Source organism: Tubulanus polymorphus, chromosome 2 (genome assembly GCF_964204645.1).
Source record: "Tubulanus polymorphus chromosome 2, tnTubPoly1.2, whole genome shotgun sequence".
Taxonomy (NCBI): domain Eukaryota; kingdom Metazoa; phylum Nemertea; class Palaeonemertea; order Tubulaniformes; family Tubulanidae; genus Tubulanus; species Tubulanus polymorphus.
The window spans coordinates 29,163,477-29,185,259 of NC_134026.1; the positions used below are offsets into that span (position 1 = coordinate 29,163,477).

General features: G+C 36.5%; 3 protein-coding genes across 5 annotated transcripts; 2 read left to right on the forward strand and 1 right to left on the reverse strand.

The window, feature by feature from the left end:
- The first annotated feature begins 372 nt into the window (after positions 1 to 372).
- LOC141899760 (ATPase family AAA domain-containing protein 2-like) lies at positions 373 to 11,151 on the forward strand. The gene is made up of 24 exons (XM_074786272.1): positions 373 to 523; positions 673 to 815; positions 941 to 960; positions 1,308 to 1,591; positions 2,059 to 2,263; positions 2,356 to 2,502; positions 2,591 to 2,696; positions 3,087 to 3,318; positions 3,409 to 3,550; positions 3,946 to 4,094; positions 4,205 to 4,453; positions 4,697 to 4,787; positions 4,873 to 5,190; positions 5,423 to 5,552; positions 5,645 to 5,831; positions 5,926 to 6,111; positions 6,313 to 6,448; positions 6,789 to 6,985; positions 7,327 to 7,486; positions 7,556 to 7,678; positions 7,892 to 8,682; positions 8,927 to 9,005; positions 9,082 to 9,329; positions 9,410 to 11,151. The coding sequence occupies exons 1-24, from the start codon at positions 419 to 421 to the stop codon at positions 9,452 to 9,454; spliced, it is 4,473 nt and encodes a 1,490-aa protein (XP_074642373.1). The 5' UTR covers positions 373 to 418; the 3' UTR covers positions 9,455 to 11,151.
- Positions 11,152 to 14,880: 3,729 nt separating this feature from the next.
- On the reverse strand, positions 14,881 to 17,314 carry LOC141899395 (adenosine 3'-phospho 5'-phosphosulfate transporter 2-like). 2 transcript variants are annotated; one of them, XM_074785661.1, is made up of 10 exons: positions 17,216 to 17,314; positions 16,772 to 17,031; positions 16,580 to 16,701; positions 16,342 to 16,496; positions 16,148 to 16,255; positions 15,974 to 16,071; positions 15,798 to 15,890; positions 15,604 to 15,715; positions 15,455 to 15,524; positions 14,881 to 15,367 (listed from the first exon to the last, which is right to left on the reverse strand). In XM_074785661.1, the coding sequence occupies exons 2-10, from the start codon at positions 17,021 to 17,023 to the stop codon at positions 15,208 to 15,210; spliced, it is 1,170 nt and encodes a 389-aa protein (XP_074641762.1). In that variant the 5' UTR covers positions 17,024 to 17,031; positions 17,216 to 17,314; the 3' UTR covers positions 14,881 to 15,207. The 2 variants fall into 2 exon arrangements, with proteins under 2 accessions (XP_074641762.1, XP_074641761.1); XM_074785660.1 differs by having other exon boundaries at positions 17,179 to 17,308.
- A 234-nt stretch (positions 17,315 to 17,548) lies between these two features.
- LOC141899300 (THO complex subunit 1-like) lies at positions 17,549 to 21,759 on the forward strand. 2 transcript variants are annotated; one of them, XM_074785521.1, is made up of 20 exons: positions 17,549 to 17,638; positions 17,848 to 17,921; positions 18,021 to 18,081; positions 18,176 to 18,242; positions 18,393 to 18,511; positions 18,883 to 18,931; positions 19,004 to 19,099; positions 19,226 to 19,302; positions 19,383 to 19,450; positions 19,530 to 19,638; positions 19,724 to 19,852; positions 19,932 to 20,032; positions 20,129 to 20,246; positions 20,328 to 20,425; positions 20,504 to 20,632; positions 20,717 to 20,800; positions 20,887 to 21,037; positions 21,128 to 21,221; positions 21,301 to 21,497; positions 21,577 to 21,759. In XM_074785521.1, the coding sequence occupies exons 1-20, from the start codon at positions 17,582 to 17,584 to the stop codon at positions 21,679 to 21,681; spliced, it is 1,983 nt and encodes a 660-aa protein (XP_074641622.1). In that variant the 5' UTR covers positions 17,549 to 17,581; the 3' UTR covers positions 21,682 to 21,759. The 2 variants fall into 2 exon arrangements, with proteins under 2 accessions (XP_074641622.1, XP_074641621.1); XM_074785520.1 differs by having other exon boundaries at positions 21,301 to 21,488; positions 21,574 to 21,759.
- Positions 21,760 to 21,783: the final 24 nt, after the last annotated feature.

Below are 21,783 nucleotides of genomic sequence, written 5' to 3' on the forward strand. Positions count from 1 at the left end.
CGACGATTTTACCACGATTGAAGAGCCGGCCGCCGCGGGCGCACCCGCGTGCCCCAGACAACCCCGGACACGGCATCATACCGGACTTAATTCCGATGCCCGCTTTGAAAGCTAACCGTGGCAAGCGAGTGTTTGCAGCCGTCCTTCAATTTTCCCGCGCTACTCTCGCCAGCGTATTAATACAATCAATACTATTCACGATAGCATCGATCGAATCAAAAAACCCTTTTTTTCTGAAACAAATAAATTATATTGAAACTTGCCTGACTTTTGAGTTAATTGCCTTCATTTATGACACTGAAACTCTGGCTTCTTAAAAGACATATTTTTGACGCGGTATGGGTCCCTGTGAATGTTGTTGGGCTACAATGGTGGTAAAGTGAAAAATATTTCGAAATTGGGAAAAATTGGCGTCCAAATGGTGCGAACAAGGCATAGTGGGGACTTCAATAACGACGATTATGAAGAGCATGGGCAGTTCGTATCATTAAATCGAGTGAGACGAACAAAAGACGTCCCTGTTGTGAGTATTAGCAGAATTTTTATAGCAGAATTTGACAATGTCGACCGAGCGAGTGTCTCATATTGACATATAATTGTGACAATAGTCTGCTTATATACAAATAAATCATTAGTCAACACAATTAGGTTTGATTGAATTTCTATGTTTAGGATTCTGAATCTGAATCAGATGATGAAGTAAAAGTGCGGCGATTTAAACCTCAACGTAAGGTGACGACGGCTTCAACTTCTAGAGGTCGATCTTTAAGCTCATTCACCACAAGACGAGGAGATAGAGATGATATCAGTAGAGGGTACGTCTCAACTGAGAGGATGATTAGAAATTCTGACTGCAGCCAGATTTATGTTTAATTATTGGCCTGAATTTTACTCTTTCCAACTTCATTTAATAGTTAAATGCATTTGTTTAAATTTGTAGGAATTCGCAATCAAGAAATGGTAATTATAATTTATACATTACAATTAAACCGCAGGGACAGGGTGGTGCCACTTACCTGGAATCAGGGAAAACTTTCTATCTTTAATAAAGTTAGGTAATTTTGCATAAAAGTTAAAAATTAGGGTTAGCTCAGGGAAATTTGTAATTTGTTGAGATTGCTATTGAGCACGCGGGTAAAATCAAACAGTTTATGTCTTACGTAGTTGTCTGCGTTAATAGATTGGATTCTTAGCAGATCGAGTCCAGGAAAAAGAACGTACATGTCAGGGAATAGTTGGGGAAAACTTAAGTAGCCACCCTATAACTTTTTACATAGTCATTCTTATGACTTGATTTTGTAATTCAGTCGACGTCAGACGACGAAGGAACTCTCTCGATGTCATGAATGGTTATGATGAAGGAGAAGGAGACGTTAGACGAAGTTCTAGACATCGTAAACTCGTTTACGACACGTTTAATGAGAAGGATTTAGAGAACTGCATCCCGTTACATCAAGTAGAAAACGGTCCATCGATCAATAATGTAAATGATGATGAGGACGCTGAAGATGAGAATGAAACGTCTCCTGAGGTTCCAGATTTAGGTCGAAGTTTACGAAAACGTGCGAGAGAAGTTGAGCCTATAGATGAGGTAAGTGAGGTTTGAGGAGCTCCAACGGTGGTAATCGAGTTGTCCACTTATTATAGCAAGTGAGGATCTGCCAGGTTTCACTTGTTGTTACTCGGTTTGCCGGGTTCAAAAGGTACCAGCAGCACACACCAGATGGTGACAATGCACCGGCTATTCGTATTGGAAAATAGTTCAGATATTGATAATGAACTTATTTCGAAAGATATTTATTTCACTCAGACCATAAGATAGAGGTAAAATTGAATAAAAAATATGAAATGTACAAAGTATAACAGAATTATATTTACAAATATACACACAGACAAAGCAAAGCTTAAGATTTGTCTGTCCCAACTATTTACAGCCAAAGCTAATACAAAAATTTGGACCGAGTGCTTATCACGCCATTTGGCGAGATAGTTGGTAATGCGCTTCCCCTTGGAAGTCTATTCCCACTGGGAAATTGACATCAATGTTGTTTATATTAGGATGGATTAGACATGTACACTAGAGTGAAGAGACCTCGTTATAAAATCAAACGTGACATGTACGGAATGCCTATCCATGGTGATGATGACAATGTTCAAAGAGTGATGAGAAGAAAATTATCGAGAGAACAAGAAGAGGAAAATGATGATGACGATGATAACGGAGAAGATGATGAGGATGAAGAAAATGATAATGATTTAGAAGGTTAGTTGTTTTATTTAGGTTGAGGTCACAATGGATAGTGCAATCCATTGAAGGAAGATTTATGATTGTTGTTTGAAATATGTTTTTTAAAGATGATGATGATGATGATGATGAAGGAGATGATGATGATGATGATGATGAAGGTGAAGAGGATGAAGGACAAGATCACACCAATAGACGGAAGCAATATTTCCTCAGGGAACACAAACCTAAAACGCAACCATTCGTCGCAGCTCCGGGTAAACAAGAAATAGTGATTTTTCTTGAATTATGATTTTAAATCAGGTTTTTGTATTTATTTATGTTTGCTTACTGCATTATTTTCAGCAATTACAAAACGTCCAAAACCTCCGATGTTATCAACACACCGATCACCGGCACGAAGGACCCATGATTTCAATACTTCATATCGATCTCCGGCGAGACAAACAAGGTTTGAAATTCGATATTTAACAACATCAGTTCATCATCTACATGGCCCCTACGGCTCCCCAATTCCTTAAAACTCCTTCAAAATGGGAAAATGCTTTTAAAAGTGCTTGAAACTCCTTTTACTTGAACGAAGTGCCCAATACGCCCTCAATTTTGAGAAATGGGCGAGTAAAAATGTTTGTAGTTGTACAGTAGACCCCCTCTAAATCGATACAGTTGGAACCTGGATTTCTTTCACCCGATTTGGTTGTTACCAAATTACAAACCAAGTTTAGTTCGCGTAAAGGATGAAAATTTGCTTTGCCCCTTGAAATTTTAAAACTCGTTATATTCAGGAATGACTGATCCGTTGGGACCCTGATCTAGAAATGTTGAATTATTATCATTGTAGACGTCGAACTGCATTTCACGGTAGTAGTTCTACATCGAGTAGTAGTAGCAGCGATAGCAGCGAGGATGAAAGACGTTTTCAGCGACGGAAAGCTAAAAGTATGTCGAAATCTAGGAATCGTTGTTTGCCGATGAATTTGAATAAAGAGGATGTAAGCAGTGGAGTTTTACACGACCGATTGAAAGTAGGAGCTAGTTTAGCTGATGTTGATCCTATGAGTATTGATAGATCAGTAAGTTTACATCAGAAGTCTACTCATCGATTTGCTCTCCTATTTTGTTATATTGAGGAACGTGTTTCGATAAGTGCTGATTATTTTCAGGTGACATTTCAATCCGTTGGTGGTTTACGCAAACACATTCGAGCTCTCAAAGAAATGATCGTTTTTCCCTTGCTTTATCCGGAAGTTTTTGATCGTTTTAAAATCACACCACCGCGAGGAGTTTTATTTTATGGGCCTCCTGGTGAGTGAATGAAGCAACAGGGTCCCTACGACTCTTGATTCCTTAATCTTTCTGAACAGAAAATGGTTTTACAATGGTTTTAAGTTAAACAGACGTTCTACTAGGCCTAAATCGGTACAGTTAGGACCAGGATCTTTTTGTTACCCTATTAGGCAGTTACCAAATAAGAAACTGAGTTTTGTGTGACAAGGACAACAATTTGGCTTGCTAATAAAACCACTGGTTTACCGAGATAAACAGTACCGATTTAGGAAGGTTCTACCTTATTGGGATAAGCGATGTAAATGCTTACTAGAAAAATGAAATTTTCTCATTTTAAACTCCTTCTATTCAGGAATGACTGATCAATGAGACTTCGAACAATGATTCAATTTCCTTTGTATTGTTTGTTTTAGGAACTGGTAAAACTCTAGTAGCTCGAGCTTTAGCTAATGAATGCAGCACGGGTGAAAAAAGAGTCGCTTTCTTTATGCGTAAAGGTGCTGATTGTTTGAGTAAATGGGTCGGAGAATCTGAACGTCAACTTAGATTGCTGTTTGATCAGGTAGATTCTTGAATCATTGACAACTAAAAATTTAAGAGATTATTCAAATGCCCTCAAATCTCAACATCTGCGGAATTGAATTTTTGGAATATGTGTTTCTCTATTTGAAGGCGTATCAAGTTCGTCCGTCTATAATATTCTTCGATGAAATAGATGGTCTAGCACCGGTGCGTTCCAGTAGACAAGATCAGATACACAGTTCTATAGTGTCAACTTTATTAGCGTTAATGGATGGATTGGATAGTCGCGGTGAAATAGTCGTAATCGGTGCTACTAATCGTCTGGATTCAATCGATCCTGCTTTACGTCGACCCGGTCGATTCGATAGAGAATTCTTATTCGGTTTACCATCGGCTACAGTAAGTACCGGTACACTACCTCGGAGGAGCACTCTTACCTCGGAGGAGCACTCTTTCCCCGGAGGAGCACTCTTACCTACCTCGGAGGAGCACTCTTTCCCCGGAGGAGAACTCTTACCTCGGAGGAGCACTCCGAATTTTGCATTACCAGCATTTAATCATTTCGCTACAGGAATTTTCAATGTTATTTCAGATGATCAGAGATCACAGAGTTTTGATCTAATTTTATTGTATTTGTTTCAGGCGAGAGCTGATATATTACGTATTCACACTAATAAATGGGAACCGAAATTAGTCGACCCATTCATTCAAGAAGTTGCCAGACAGACTGTTGGTAAGTTTAATCTAGGACAATCTTTACTGCTATTTCTAGAAATTTCTTAGTTCGTAATTTGATGAAATGTTTTCCTGGTTTGTAGGATATTGTGGTGCTGATATAAAAGCTCTTTGTACCGAGGCAGCATTGTGCGCTTTGAGACGTCGTTATCCGCAAATATATACCTCATCAGACAAACTACAACTAGACGTCTCTTCCATCCAGATCTCGGCGTCAGATTTTCAATACGGGATGCAATCTATAGTTCCTACGGCACAACGTTCTGTAGCTTCCCCAGGTCGCTCATTATCACCAGCGTTACAAACACTTTTACATAGGTCACTCCTCAAAACACTGAAAGTATTACAAAAGATTTTCCCTGCAGCGTTGGCCCAACTTTCCAGTCTTATAATGGAAAAAGGTAAGCAGTGTTCGTGGTAATGGTTGAGTTTATAGCAGTCCCAGCAAGTCGTGGACTTGAAAATGTCACAAATCGCAAGCCAGAGAAAGTCATAGTTAAGTTAAATGACTTGAAAAAGTCATGGAATTTAGTTTCCTAAGTTGTGTCAATCATCACTTCAAACGATGAACCAATTACAAACAGCGTAGGCTTATGTTCTCTTTGCATCCATTGAAATGGTTTATTTATTCAGCTATAACGGGTGAAGATGATAGCGTTTTATCGATGGATGAATTCTACAGCGATGAAGATGAAGATGAACCAGCAATTACTGAAAACCCCAAAAACGATCTACCTCATAAAAACTTCATGTCTCATTTCGGGTAATTATTGTAGAAATATCACGGTGAAATAGTCGATAATTTGGTTTTACCGTAAATTAGTTTCAGTCGGAATTTTGTGTTCTGTTTTACAGACGTTCTTATAAACAACCAATAACTCATCGACCTCGTCTACTGATCACCGGTACCGACGGTCAAGGTCACACATCTCATCTAGCTCCTGCTATTCTGCATCAATTAGAGAAGCTACCGGTACATGTTTTAGATCTTCCAGCATTGTACGCAGTGGCTGCCAAGACACCAGAAGAATCTGTTGCTCAGGTCAGTCATCATCGGTCTGACATTGTTTCCACTTTGTATATATATATATATATTTGATGACATTTTATTTAAAATCATATTTGTAAATTTGTAGATTTTTTTGGAGGCTAAACGCACAAGTCCATGCATAATGTACATTCCTCATATATGTCAATGGTGGGATGTAGTATCGGATACTCTCAGGGCAACGTTCTTATGTTTATTACGCAGTTTACAACCAACTACACCTCTACTGTTACTAGCTACTAGTAATGAACCTCATGAAACTATGGATGAAATGGTTAGTTAGTCTTATGATATATTATTTTGCGCTTAGTGCGTTCTACCATTTTCCAGTGCTATCATATTCTAGGAATTTCATTTTTGGCATATTTCAGGCCTTATATATTTTCAGAGCTAGCATTTTCAGCATTATATTCTACTGTTCATATCGATTCGACATGATACCGGTATATACGATTTTTAACTGCTATAATTCTAGTTAAAATCTCTGTTCTGTCCATTGGGAAAAGAAGTAGTGGTAATGGACAACCCGTATGATGAAGAAAGAAAAGCGTTCTTTGAGCAAGTTCTCATCTACGAAGCATCAAAAGCACCGAGTCAGAAGAAGCAAGCTGGTAAAATCCTCTACTCTCTTCTATATCTATGTGTTTAGTTTAAGGCGGTTTTGTGTGAGTTAATTTTCAGAATTTTTGCTTTAGATCGAAGTAAAAAATCTCGTAGATGTGAGTATGTCTGTTGACACTGACTGACACAAACTTTAGATTAACTTTTATATTTCTGTTTGGATTTCCTTCGATAATGATGGCCGGGTTTTGACTACTGTTGACATATTTAATCTGACTCTTGTTCTTGTTTGTTACCAGTATTGAAATGTTTTATCATAATTTGTAGATAATCCGTCAATTCGGCCTCGGAGAAATCAATCTCCATGTTTGACCCTTCATTATATTTTAGCGGAAAGGCAGTTAGAAGAATTACCGATAGCGCCACCTATGCCTCCTCGTCAGCTAACTGATATTGAGAAGAAACGACTGTTCGAACAGGAAGAGAAAAACATGAGGGAACTTCGACTGTTTCTGAGAGATGTGATCAATAAACTCTCACGAGATCGCAAGTTCTCTATCTTTGCGAAACCAGTCGATATCGATGAGGTAAACGCAGTACTATTAGAACCTTAGATTCTTTTTATTCTGGATTCATACTTCTACTTGATTCCTTGAAAATTCTGGATTCATGCGCATTTTCTAGTGATTTCTTGTTGGAACTTTGATGTAAACTGCTTCAAATTTTGGTGTATTCTCCTTGACTGCTCCTGAGGAGCATCCTCCCCCGGCAGGGATCCGAACCTGATGGCATCGAGATTGCCATCAGGTTCGAGTCCCTGCAGAGGGAGGATGCTCAGGAGCAAAGTCGTCAAGTTCTGAAATGGCCAAATTGTACGATTCAAGTTGGTGAATTATATTAATTTCTGCATGATTTTCTGTTTGTATAGGTGACAGATTACTACGAAATTATCAAGAATCCGATGGATTTAAGCACAATGATGTCAAAAATCGATTTACACTGTTACGAAACTGTGAAGGATTTCACTAATGATATTGATCTGATCTGTAGCAATGCATTGGAATATAACCCAGATAGAGCGCCAGCTGGTATGTGTTATCTACTGTACTCTATTCGATGTTTATTTCGTTTATTTATTTCAATCATGTTATCTTCAGATAAAGCTATCCGTCACCGAGCTTGCGCTCTCAGAGACACTACATTCGCCATTTTAACTGCTGAATTAAACGAAGAATTCGAAAAGGAATGCGAACAGATCAAAGCATCAAGACAGAAACGAGGTATGTTAGTGATTGTACAGATAGTTTAGGGAGTTACTGTATATGATATTTAATCCTCCGATGAAAATCTGTTCATTCAAACACATCAATGTTAATTCTTTAATATTGTGACTTAGATTTTCCAACAAAAAAATTACTAACTTAAGATTTCGCGCCAGTTACATCATGCACAGCATTTCGAGTAAAACTGAAAATGGTATTTGTTATTTATAGGTGCGCAAGTTCAGAAGAATATTCCATCGTTTTACCATGTAAAACCTGTTGATGCTCAGCAACAGCGTTTCAGTCACAGAATACGAGGAATTGCAGCATGTGAGGAACCTACCGAAAACCTCGACGCATCATCAAAAGACAATGCTGCTGCTACTAGAAATTCCGAGAAAGAATCACAAACCCCTCAACGGTCATCGGCTAGTCGGAAAGCCGATGAAAAAGCAGTGAGCGATGCTCGTAATCGAAGCGCTACTAAAGTACGCAAAGCTAACTGTATTTACAGAACTCGTAGAGAAATGTTAGAATATGTGAAAAAGAGGAATAAACTGTCACCGTGGTGTAGATCGCGATCAGGCAGGAATCGCAGGAAAGTGATCATTATATCAGAAAGTGAATCGGAAGCAGAAGAAAAAGATGACGGGGAAAAAGGAAATGAAGAGAAGCAAAATGGTGAAGAAAATGATGATGCGGAGGAGGAAAGAGGGTTGGAGAAGTTGGTTAGTGGAAGCGAAAATGATAAAGATGAAGATGAAACTCGATGTAGATCTAGTTCACCGCGCGTTCATATTCCTGTTTCAAATCATAATGAGTTATCGAACATCGAGAAAACTTTGGATAAACTCGAAGAGTTATCGCCGTCTTCAGCTACAATAGTGGAGCGTGATCACCCGTACAATGTGAGCCCTCAGTCTAAATCTAAAGTCACTAGTCCCGTGCCTCAGCCACCAGTATTAATTAATGAGGATTCGAACAAAGAAAATGATCCCGATCATACAGAGGAAACTGTCCAGGTAATTATTGATCATCATCGTAGTCGAAATCTAGAAAAAATCGGGGAATTTTACCAAAGACCTGAGAAACTTAGAAAATTCAGTTAATGCTATCTATCAACCACGTATATCAATGTGATTCACTGAAAAAAGAATGAATTTTAACTTTTTGAACCTTGAAATTTGTAAATGGGCAGAAAGTTGCCACCCTATGACTAGCTCTTTATATCTGCTTATTATATTACATATTTATTTACTTTGTTAGACGGAAGGTTTAATGGAAACTGAAGTTTCAAATATTACCAACAAAGGACCTGCTGAATTTGAGGAAAAAGATAGTGAAGGTATGTTTAATATGAATCCGCTTTAATGAAACAGTTTTTGGAAGGCGATCGATCTCGATATGGTGATTTATTGCAGAAACTCTAACATTCCGTTTGACGCGGGCGCGCAAGAATTCTGGTCCAAATACGGCGAGAGCACGGCAGATACTGGAGAATCCAGTCCCTTCGTTAATAGTTGATAAAGATGAACTCAGGAATTTATTACAATCAACCGTAGAACGCACACGAGGATATAACGTGGAGAAACTTGAAAGACTGCATTGTATGTTTAGTCAATGCATTTTTGAACATAGACGAAATTATGACAAATCTGCTCTAATAAATGTAAGTTCGTAGAAAACTTCTCAAATACGGATTGTTTGACAGTTGTTAGTACAGTAATCGTATTTGTTTGATATTTGTAGGATTTAAAACAAACACTGCTGAATTTTACATCACAGCATCAATGACAGAGACACTTAATAGTAATTGATAATGGACCAACATGAAACTAGATACTGCAGGGATCCACATTGCCAACCAGTGGAGTTTTCTATAATGATTGTTGCGGCTGCCTTTTCAGTCAACTATATGTATACTGTTTCCAGCATGTTCTCACTGTATGACTAACACAGAACTCTGGTGTGTAAGAACTAATCGAATCTAGTATAAAACGTACCAACAATGCTTGTCACCATTCAGTGCTTTTTCTACCGAGGTCAGTATTGATGTTGTTTGGAATATAGCGCGTAGATTACTTGATCGTGGTTGTATTGTGATTATTCATCATTTAATGATTGTACAAATTTACCTATTTATATATTTTGGAGATTTATGTTTTACTTTTTGTATTAATCTGGTGAATGATATGTGTGCGCGTGTGTTTCTGATCTCTCCGATTCTCCCTAGGGCTTCATTTATATGTAATATTAGTTCATTACGCGTAATTTATATGAGTGGATATGTGCAGTACAACTTGCTCTATTCCGATCATTTCGGATGGACGATGAAATTAACCTGGTTCATCGGAAATATCGATTAAACATCATAATTTTATCAAAATGTATATATATATAAATGGACGGTAATTAATCCAGATTCGAACTGATCGAATTAAGCGGGTTTGACTGAACTGAAACATTATATTTTGAATATCGTATAAGATTGTCGATGAAGACATTGTAGGTTTATACTGGGTTAGTAGTATTGCGTCGAACTGTTATTGTAAAGTTGAATGTAATTTATACAAGTGAATAGTGGTTAAAAACTATGTCGATGATCTTTCAGTCTCTCTTTATTTGCTCAAGTCTTGTTGTTACTTGTACGTATATGCAAATGATGAAGTTGTTAATGTTTTCGCTCGGCGCGTAAAGTTCGGAAAAATATCACTCAGGCTTCATATGTAATTTCCGGAAGTAGCAATAAGGTACATACGGTGAATGTAGAATAATAACTTTTTACAAGTATTGTTATTGCGCTTAAAAGCAAAACTAAGAACGAGTGTATGTTACTATTGAGGTAAATAGCAGATAGCCGTTATTTGAAGATAGTTATCTGAAATAAACTAAATTATTATTAAAATGCAGAATATAAAATCCCCTTAGGGAGCGTTCACAAATTACGTACCTCAAAATCTCCCGTTTTTCTGACCCCCCTTGTACCACCTTTGTACCAAATTCACTGACCCCCCTCTTAGGTACGTACCATCGCACCCATGACCACCCCCCCCCCCAAATTATATTGATGCAAAGAACACAAATCCAAAAAAATATAAATACCTGATTTCATTAATGATGTAACAAAAGAATTAAGCAAGTATTGTTGTTTATTGATTTTATATACCGGGTACTAAAAGCCGATAAAACACCAACGGCTATTTTCATTTGAGTTTGGTACATAAAGTACGTACCAAGATTGATTAATACCCCCCTCCCTCAAAGTACGTACCTTTTTTGCTGACCCCCTCCCCCCATGTACCACTTTGTACCAAAATTCAGTAACCCCCCCTCCCCCCGATGGAGGTACGTAATTTATGAACGCTCCCTTATCAGATTCTGGTTGTACGTACCAGCTCTCATCAATAGAGCTATATTTTTGCACTAAAGAGGCTGTACAGCTGAACCAATGCTGTGTGTCGATACTGATTGAGTAAATGCAGTTATATTCGAATTTTTTCTTGTATATAAGCAATTAAATATTGACATTTTCTTGTAAATAAAAGAATTAATAATTTGATATGGTGTGTTATGATTGTGTCTGTATTTGGGAGAAGAGCTGCGCTTATGTCCATTGAATGAACTCCAATATCCATTGAAACTATATCCATGAATCCTGAACAATTCCAAAAGCAGTAAACCAGTGATGAAAAAAAAAACAAATTGTTTTCTTTAATTTTGATACTGGATTAAACGGTACGTCATGTCAATTTAGGAAAGTCCATATTAGAATTTCGTTTCTTGTTCCAATTTACTCTAATCCCATTTTTGATTTTGGTCAAAGAGTAAGGCGGTATCAAATCATGCGTACAGGGTCGACAGTCTGTCCATGAGGATACTAGTTGTGATAAGTCAGACAAGTCATGATTAGGTATTAAAGCAATTCACTAAGTGAAAAACTGCCACCTGCCACTTTTTTCCGCATTAAGCGTTAAATTTTGCTTAAGCCTACAAAAGTCATGTCATCGTTGATGCCGGTCCTCTGATAGAAGAAAAATAAACTCAAAAGAAAAACCATTCAGTAAATGATAATAATAATTAGATAATTACTCCAAACCTAAGATGAGATATTCGAATTATTTAGCAAAAGTAGTTTAAAGTGTATTTCCTTGACGAATGAAAATGAAGATGTTTTAATTTCAAAATGTCTGACTTTAACGCCCCCTGTAGGCCAAAAAACGAAAAAATTGTAAAAGGCATCCACCACACATGATAGGCCACATACTCTGCTATCAAATGAGCCATGATGCCAAGCTGTAACAAAAAATGCCGTGATCGTCGAATTTTCCATGATTGGCTGGCTGACTAAATATTGAGTTTATTAATCACAATGCAATAAAAGTGGTAATCTTCAATTTGCCTCGTGCAAATTCATACGCTCGCTGTTGTAATGTGGTCACATTTCTCTGGTGAAATTAATCCCTTAAGTTCCTAATCTTTGTTCCTTGGTGAAATAATGTACGTTCGATATTGACCCTCGCCATCAATGACTCTCGCCTTTCTTTCCTGCCACCTGAAATAATAAAAAGAAAGTATTTCTTAGTGGTTTAATTATTGATGTCGAAAAGTCTGTAAAACATTCTTTGAATTTAGTAAATTATACAGCGGAACCTCGTTGCAACGAACTTCAGGGCACCAGAAAATCTGTTAGTTATAATTCGTTATATCAAGTATGGAAATCATTGATATTGTCTTATCTGCAATGAAAGTCTAGTTTTGTAATAACTGATAAATTCAACATTTACCGTACGTTGCTGCCTCTATGCTCATCGTTAGCGGGATTTTTATACACTAACGTTAGTCAACTCTGGCAAGTTAAGGTCACGGAGTCTGGACAGCACGTCGATTGCCAGAGTTGACTTTAGTTAGTGTATGAAAATCCCGCTAACGATGAGCATAGAGGCAGCACTGTACGGTCGGGACACCCCTGTACATCCTTTATTAAGCATCAGGACAACTCTGAATCAGTATCAGTAATTACTGGCTTTGAACCCGGGACACCCATGTACATCCTCTATTCAGCATCAATACCACTCTGAACCAGTATCAGTAATTACTTTATTCGAACCTGGGACAACACCTGTACATCCTTTATTCACAGGATCACTCTGAACCAGTATCAGTAATTACTGGGTTCGAACCCGGGACACCCCCTGTTCATCCTTTATCCATCAGGACCACTCTGAATCACAGTAATTACTGGATTTGAACCCGGGACACCCCCGTGCACCCTCTATTCAGCATCAGGACCACTCTGAACCAGTATCAGTAATTACTGGGTTCGAACCTTAGAGACGATCAGGAGGTCATCGGCTACATTTACCGAAAGCATGAAGAAAATAAAAACAATGATTTTTACAAGAGAAACAAATTTTACAAATCTCATGTAATTAATCATGTAATGTTAATATCAAAAGAAGGATACTGGGTGCCACTTTTAAAGGCAAAGTTAACAATTCAGGACTCTGCTTCTGTATATAAAAATCAAACCGATCATCAGTGGAAATATCAAATTAGCGGGTGATGAAATATATATGCCATCACAAAATTGCCGAAGGGCACTTGAATTTTAGACCGTACAATGTATTGGGCAATACGGTCTGGATCCGCCCTTGATGGATAGTGACAATCAAAAAGATTGCTAATTTCATAATTACTCTTCGGCAGCTCAACAGTCGCTTCTAACCGGTCAACAAGTGTTAGGTGTGTCCGGGTTGAAGTGGTAAGCTGTATTGCCAATATTTGATTATCATGTTTTCCGGACATCCTCGTCTCCGCACAATGTTGGTGGGAATATTGGGTTGAAAAAAGAGTTGGATTGCAAGATAACAAAAAACCGCTGACTGGTGAACTAACAAAGTTCAGAGTAGCTAAACGGATAAAGAATTTCAATCATATTTATTCTCATACAGTGTACAACAATTACACAAAATGCCAGGTTTGTGCTCGAGGTATTATAACGTTTTAAGCTCCTCAAACATGTGGACTGTATTTCAAAAACAGTCCAACCATGGACGTATAAACTATAAACTAGAGTTTATACATCCATGGTCCAACCATAGACTCTAAAACAGAAACGTCTATGGCCCACAACCATGGACTCTCGAGTCCATGGCTCCCCGCACTAAAACCAGAGATAAACCTGGCCAAATACTCTGGAAAGCGTAAGATTTAATGAATCAATCTGATTTACATTTTTACTCTTTAAAATTTGACCCAGCCGGCCACCTATTTACCAAGGTATTACTTTAAAATCATGATCAAGCTAACCATAACAGACCCGGCAGATAGAAATTAACTGATTACAAATTTCATTGATTTATGAAATGACCCGACCGATCAGGAAAAACAAGGTATCATTCTTAGCCTTAATAATGACTTAGATTATTCAATGATAAAATCACTAGCTTTTAATATCACATATCATGCAAGGTCACTTCAAAGTTTTTATTCAAATTTCCACTCCAACTGATTCATACAATTTGAATCAATAGGAAAATAACAAAATTACACAAAGAATTGTAAACTTTGATCCATAAAACACCGACAATTGGGACTAGTCTGAATGTCTAAGACTGTTAATTTGACATTTCATGATGTCACCGGGCATAAGTGACAATCAACTTAGCTTTATGTATGCATGCATTCCTGTTGCCATGCAGGACAAGGTCAAGACTGCCAGGTTCGGTTGCGGCAGGTCTTTCGGTGTTTGGTGGTACTTCAAGGTGGAGTCTTTTGTGGGCACTTCTGGTGGGCAGATTTTAGATGGGCCTTTCCGGATTAACCTGAAATGAGTAAAAGAACGATATTCTGTAGTTACACAATCCTTTCCGTATACACTGACAGTTCATGCACCCCGAGATAACTAACTCACACAATGCACGAGGAAAGCGGTCTATTTGAGTCATGGGGGAAAAACCCACTTACCATGTATTCATGATTAATCGATCATCATTCATACTGTTATCACAGAATCCCGTCAATAGACAGATTTTCATTAAAAAAAACTCCTTGATTCAATTGAGGGGAGACATATTAGGCTTTTTTTATTACTTGGAGCACCGATCCTCTGAAATTCTGCCAAAAACTTCATGCTTACCACTCATAATTTGAAAAAAAAATGAAGCCTTGGTTATTTCATAAATATTTTATTTTTTCCATAAAAATAAACACATGAAATGACAAGGACAAAAAGGACGGTAAACATCGAGAATGAATTCTAATTTCCTTCAAAACAAATTGTGTCTATCGATTGCCTTTAATACCTCTTTAAAAACTAAATTCAGTGATAAGATGGAAGACTGTTGATGCTAAAAGTGAAATAGTGCTTATCAGAGATTGCTTTATTATTACTCCTTATCAAACTATCCAATATGGACAAACAAAAATTACATGTAGAAATCATTAAAATATTCTCACACTTTACATGAAGAGAATTTGTTCTTGTCGATTCACCAAACAAATACATTCAGATTCTTTGTTCGTATATAAACCCGATAAAACAACAATCAAACAATAGTAGCAGGTTTTGACACCTGTCTAATCGGTCTTCTCGTAAACGATATCTTATTTTTCCATTCATGAAATGTTCGGTCGAATTTCGACTTGTTTTTACTATAAACGTTAAGATATATCCCTAGCAGCACTATCAAACCAGACCACACATACCTGTAAATAATAGTAAATATATTGCATAAGACAAGGGCTTTAGAGGAGTTCTATAATAATGGCCTGAAATTAACATTATTTACTTACTGCATTGTGAACGGTTTAGAGAAGAATATGAAAGATAAGATAATTGTTACCGCTTTCCTACAAGTTGTTACTGAAAATGAAATATGAAAAAAAAAATCTTTTTATAAACTCGAAAAAAAGCTGCAGTTTTTACTCCTTGTATCAATTACCTGTAACAGCTACTAATGCTCCAACTGTTTTAACTAGAGCGAGCACAAAGTTGATTCCAAGATACCCACTCAGTGAAAATATCACAGCATATCCATATGTCTTCAGAGGATACTGAAAAATTGTCATCGCTTATTCTCAATATTAACAATTCAGTACAGGGACCTAAAACTGATCAAAACCAAGAACTACTTACATTGAGACAAAACTGAAATGCTGGAACGAGTTGTCCAAACATCAATAAACCAAAAAGGATATATACAAATCCTATAGCATAGGAGTACAATACCTAGAAAATAATTGAAAAAGAAATTGTTTCAATACGTGTACAATATCATCTCATGAATGGGTACCAGCAGAGAATTTACATACCATTTCACTATTGCTGCTACCATGTAGTTTCATAGCTTTTTCTTGCACATTGCCTATCACTGCATCGGCACATAGAGCCAAAGAGATCAATACCACCCCTAGAATTATGAGAATATTTAGTTAATCATATTCAGGAGTAGATGAATATATCGGTAGTTGTGAAACTATACTAACCATAAAGATGAAAGTTTGGAGACATCGAACTATCCGCTAATGTGAACATTATCAAACCTATACTCATCAATAGACAAGCTACAAAATCTAGAACTTTATAAACTTTTCCTGAAATGAAAGTATACCTTTTAAGAAATCGAATACTTGATTCACCGCTTGTGGAGTTTCAATATTGATCTTTTGAGCACGTATACCTTGTATGATTATTCCACCGATAAGAACTGGAATTAGTTTACAACATTTGAAAACCACTTGAGTTGGGTAGTTCAGATATCCGACTGATGTATTGGACAGACCCATAGTAGCAACAGTCAAAAATGCTATGAGACTATAAGTTTTCAATGGAATTCTGAAATTGAACATTATATCAAGTAAGCAGAACTGAATCTGGATGAAATTGATTTAAAAACACAGTAGATTTTGGACTCATACTTTCTAGATTTATCCTGTTTGAATCGAAGTTCCACCAAACCGAATCCTGTATAACAAGCAAATTGTACTAAAGTTAAATACCAGCCATACGGACGGAATCCTTCCAACTTGAATATCAGCTCCTGAAAACGATACATAAAATCAGCGAAATAATCGAAAACTAAAATCTAATTGTAGCTGAAAGGTTCTTACTTGAAAATATCCATAAATCAGATAGAATACGAATACTCCTAAAACGCATATGAAAAACTGTGATATTTCAGAATATTTTCCAATGTCTATTCCCAAAATCTTTAAGTCCTCAGCCTTCTCTTTTCTATCGACAGGAATCGAGATTTTAACTTCGCCGAGGTCTGAAGTTTTCGGGTTTATATTTATGATTTTTCGGTCCTTGTTGTTGCCTTTGTAACGAAGATCGCTGATAATTTGAAAGAATCGAGACATGACGTTTTCTGTGAAAAAAAAACAAAAATTTTGGCAAACATTTTCCCAATTCTTTTCTAGGCTTATCTAAATACAGATTTGTTGAATTTTTTGAAAGTGGATGGTAAATGGTTGTATTCTAGGATTTTTGATACAAAAACCAAATAAAGAATTACCTCGATCCCTTGCTTGTGATTCTAATGAAATGTTTACCATTTGATTTGTTGTCATGTTAAGATAATTAAACCATCTCGAAATTAATGGACCAACTCAATTTTGACACCGGCCTGTGTAATACGTCATCAAAACATGTCATGTAGTTGATGTTGCAACGAAATAGTATGATCAGACTTTCATTAATTCGTAATTTGTGTTAATTATTACATCATTTCTAAAAAATATATTGGAAAATAATTATGTTCTTCATTTTTCGAATTTAATAATTCAAGTTAATATTGTGTTGTAAATTTGTTAGCAATAATTCCACTTCTAGAGCAATGTATTTTTATGAGACACGAGCCGGAAATAATTTTCAATAAAATTTAATTGGAATACAATAAAGGCATCCTGCTCGTTGAAATGCCTAAGACCGCGGCTTCGAGCTTTAGTTTTGACACTTCGAGGAAATCACTTCGTGTAAGTATTTATTGTTTTTCTATAGTCAAATGGGATTAGTAGAAACATCTAATAACAAATATAAAAAGATGATACAAAAGGTGGAATGGAAAAAGGTATTTGAATTTGATTGGAATTTGGATTGTGACTTATGAGTTATCTCAAAATTGAATGATTTTAGAGTGTAAGTTATAAAAGGAAATTTAAAACTAGTTTACCATTTTTTTCAGGATATTATTCATAAAACAGATCAGTATGACAGCATTGAAAAAATCAGCTCAAATTTCTCTAAGCTTGCCGGAAGGTTTGTATTCCACCACTGCCCAGCCAGGATAAACAGTCTCTCTAATAGATTTCCGAATGTTGTAGAACCTTGTTTTGTATTAATGTATTTCTGTTTTAGTGATGTTGAAAAGAAACTTGCATTGGATCAAGCATTCAGAGATTGTTTGAAAGATCTAGTTGTAAGTTACTCCTCTGCTCTATCCTATAGTATCATTGACTATTTATATGGAATAGAGGGCTGAATCTAATGATTGACTGCTTTAAATTTTACAGTTGAATTCCAGTGAATGTGAGACTTACAAAGCCTTAATCAACCTTTCAGTATTAGCTGTGAAAAATGGTAAGAGACATGGAATCTTAATCGCCCACTACTAAAGGGAAGAAGATATCTTGAACCTATCAATGATACCAGAGTGGTGCTCTGAGAAATTAAGACATTGAGTTTACATGAAAATTTCTACAAGGTTTTAAACTGTAGATTATCTTTCAGAATTATGTTCACCATCGACGCCGTTTCTGATGTTATCTGATGTATTTGATAGTGTCACATTAGAGAGATGCGATGATGTTTTTACATATGTCGAAGAAGGTGTCATGGAATGGAAATCTGTGAGTTTCATTAACCCTCTCAGTGCGTCTACACCGCAGTGCAGTGTATAAATCAGTGATAGACTTTGCTAGTACACCGCATTGTGGTGTATTGATGTAATTAGTAATCAGTTAATTATCTCTCTTGAAAAATGGCAGCACCTGTCAAACGTAGTGAAATACTAGTAACTAACGATAAACCGTGCCGCAGTGTAGATGCACTATAGTGGTATTCCCATTATTCAACACACTAGGGTGGAATTTTTTAAAATTTTCAAATTATATCCAGCACTATAGGGTATTGATTAGTCAGCACTGAAAGAGTTTAACAATTCCAAATTTAGCTTTAGAACAATTCCTTCTTACTTACTGTTTGTTGTTTTCAATTAAAGGATATGTTTTATGGAGCTGGAAAGAATTACCTGTTGAGAATGTGTAATGGTATGTATGAATTACAGATATCCAGATGACGTCAATGAAAACTTCATTTGAAAATTACTGTCATAATTTCAGATCTTTTACGACGGTTATCGAAATCACAGAACACGGTGTTTTGTGGTCGAATTCAGCTGTTTCTAGCACGATTGTTCCCTCTATCGGAGAAATCAGGTCAGTAAGAATTCATTCAACATGTTCATTAAATAGGTACGCGCAATTTTGCGTATCTTCAAACCCTGACAGAGAAGTGGGCAATTTCTTCACAACTACATGAAATACGTATTGATTTGATTGAAGGTTTGAATTTAATGAGTCAGTTCCATGTGGACAACGTGACTAAATTTGATCTGGAGATCGACATGACCCATTTCAAGGTAAGCCACGTCTCAATGCGATATTTTATAAAGATAATCTGTCCTGGATGGGATAATCACGATAGTAATGATTTCTATAGGAAACTGGTGAGAAGTCGATCGAGGAGAGTATGGATGTTGAAGAAGGAGAGATGAATGAACCTGCCGGGTATGTCAATTAGGTAGAATCAATTATGTAGGTTGTTCATTGTTCATGGCTTTAATTCATTATTCCGATATAATTTCAGGTCTGTTCCTATAGATTACAATATGTATCGTAAATTCTGGTCGTTACAAGATTACTTCCGCTCACCGTTACAATGTTATGAGAAACTTGCCTGGAGACAGTTTCAATCGGTCAGTTGGAAGCCTTTCCGTTTCTTTTGTAGTTTTGTCATACCGAGTTCATTCAACTCATTCTCCATTTTCGCTCTATTTCTAGAATGCCAATGATGTTTTAAACGCGTTTACTAGTTATAAATTACCCGACATCAAAATCTCGAAGAAAAAACAACCGAAAACCTCGAAGTCTCAGAACACATACTTTGCCAAGTATCTCACCAGCTCTAAGGCAAGTTGTTTGTGGTTTCTCTTCAAATTTCATGCGTTATATTTCCTTCTCTATGTTTATATTTTCTAAATTTGTGTAGCTATTGGATCTGCAACTAAGTGATAGTAACTTCAGGAGATATGTCCTCACGCAGTTCATTATTCTATTTCAATATCTGAACGCTACTGTCAAATTCAAAAGGTATCTAGTATTTTCTCCCCCTCTCTGTTGGTCAGATATTTTTGATATCAAACAAATTCCAAAAAATATATGCATGTAAAATTTATTTCCATTCAGCAATGAACATGTGATGAGTGAAGAACAATCTAATTGGGTGAAAGAAACCACCGCAAAAGTTCTACAATTAATCAAAGAAACACCACCAGATGGCGCATCATTCGCTGAATATTTACAGGTAATTCTTCAAACCTGAAATTTAGATTTAAAAAGTATAATATGTATTCATCACTTAAGAAATATTTATCTCTGAATTTAGCATGTTCTACAAAGAGAGGAGAATTGGAATAGTTGGAAAAATGATGGTTGTCCGAATTTTGTCCGCGAGAAATCCGTCGATGCTAAACCTCGGCAACGGTTAGATTTCGCTTAGAGTTTCATCGGTTTTATAATTCATTCAGAGCATGTAATTGTTTATGTGTTAATTTCGAACAGGAAAAAGAGAAGCCTCGGCGATGATATCAGAGCATGTGGTGGTAAAGTAATAAAGATGGGTAGCCCTGAATTAACCAGATTATGGAACTTATGCCCGGATAATATTGAGGCTTGCAAGGCAGAATCTAGGTACGATGATTTGTGATGATTAAATCTATGCATGAAATGTGTGATCAAATAGTTTCAATAACTCAATTCGATGCATCATTTCAGAATATTTCTACCAAGCTTGGAGAAATTCTTCGAACCCGCTATAGAGGCAGCAAATCCAGAAAACATGGTTGAAGATCAGTATAAGTATGTTTATTTCTTAACCCTGTCTGTTTGCATAGCTTAAGAAATTCTTTAAAGAAAATCGTATGTTAAAAAATTTGCTCTTGCAGAGATCACCTGAAAGCGAACTGGCAATGGACAGCGCTGAGATTGTTAGCTAGAAGAAGTCCACATTTCTTCTCCCAGACAAACCAACCAGGGAAACCGTTACATAATTTCTTGGAAGGATTGTTTGCAAAAATGGCGAAAGAAATTCCGAGCGTAAGATAATGTCATTCTTGTGAATTGACCAATCGTTGATTCTGATTAGAAATACGATCTAATCAATAATTAGATATGTGTGTATTTCAGTCTCAGAACGATGAAAAGTTAGATGAAAGTAAAGTCGATGAAGAAGTTGAAGGTGGTGAACAAGGACAAGATGAAGACCTTCAGGGAGAAAATGGTAAATATTAAACGCCATTATTATATTGCTTTTACGTCATTCATTGTCATAATTATTGTATGCAAAACATCACTTACAGCAAAAGAGAATGAACCAGACACTCTTAGTAAAGAACTTATCGAGATGGTTGCAGAAAAGTTAGATGATAATTGGAAGAAATTGGCAACTGAATTAAATTTCACCGGTGAAGATGTTAAGTTTATCGAAAGCGATGTAGAAACCGTTGATGCTAAGGCAAAAGCTATGAAAATGCTTACAAACTGGATGGTAAGTATAGTTCCGATTACATCTTAATGTTTAAAATATCTGATATGAGGTAGAATTAGATGACGATTACATCCATACATTTCAGGAGGTTGAAGGTGAACGGGCTTCAAATACACAACTGAATGTGGCTCTTAGAGAAATAGGATTAACATCAATAGCTGATGTTGTGTTTGGCGAAGTAAATAACTCATAAATATTCCTTATTTAAAGATCTTCAGCATTTATATGTAATCTATGTCCTATTTTGTACTGTAAATAAATCAACAAAAGAATCAATCAGTAATTATTGTTGTAT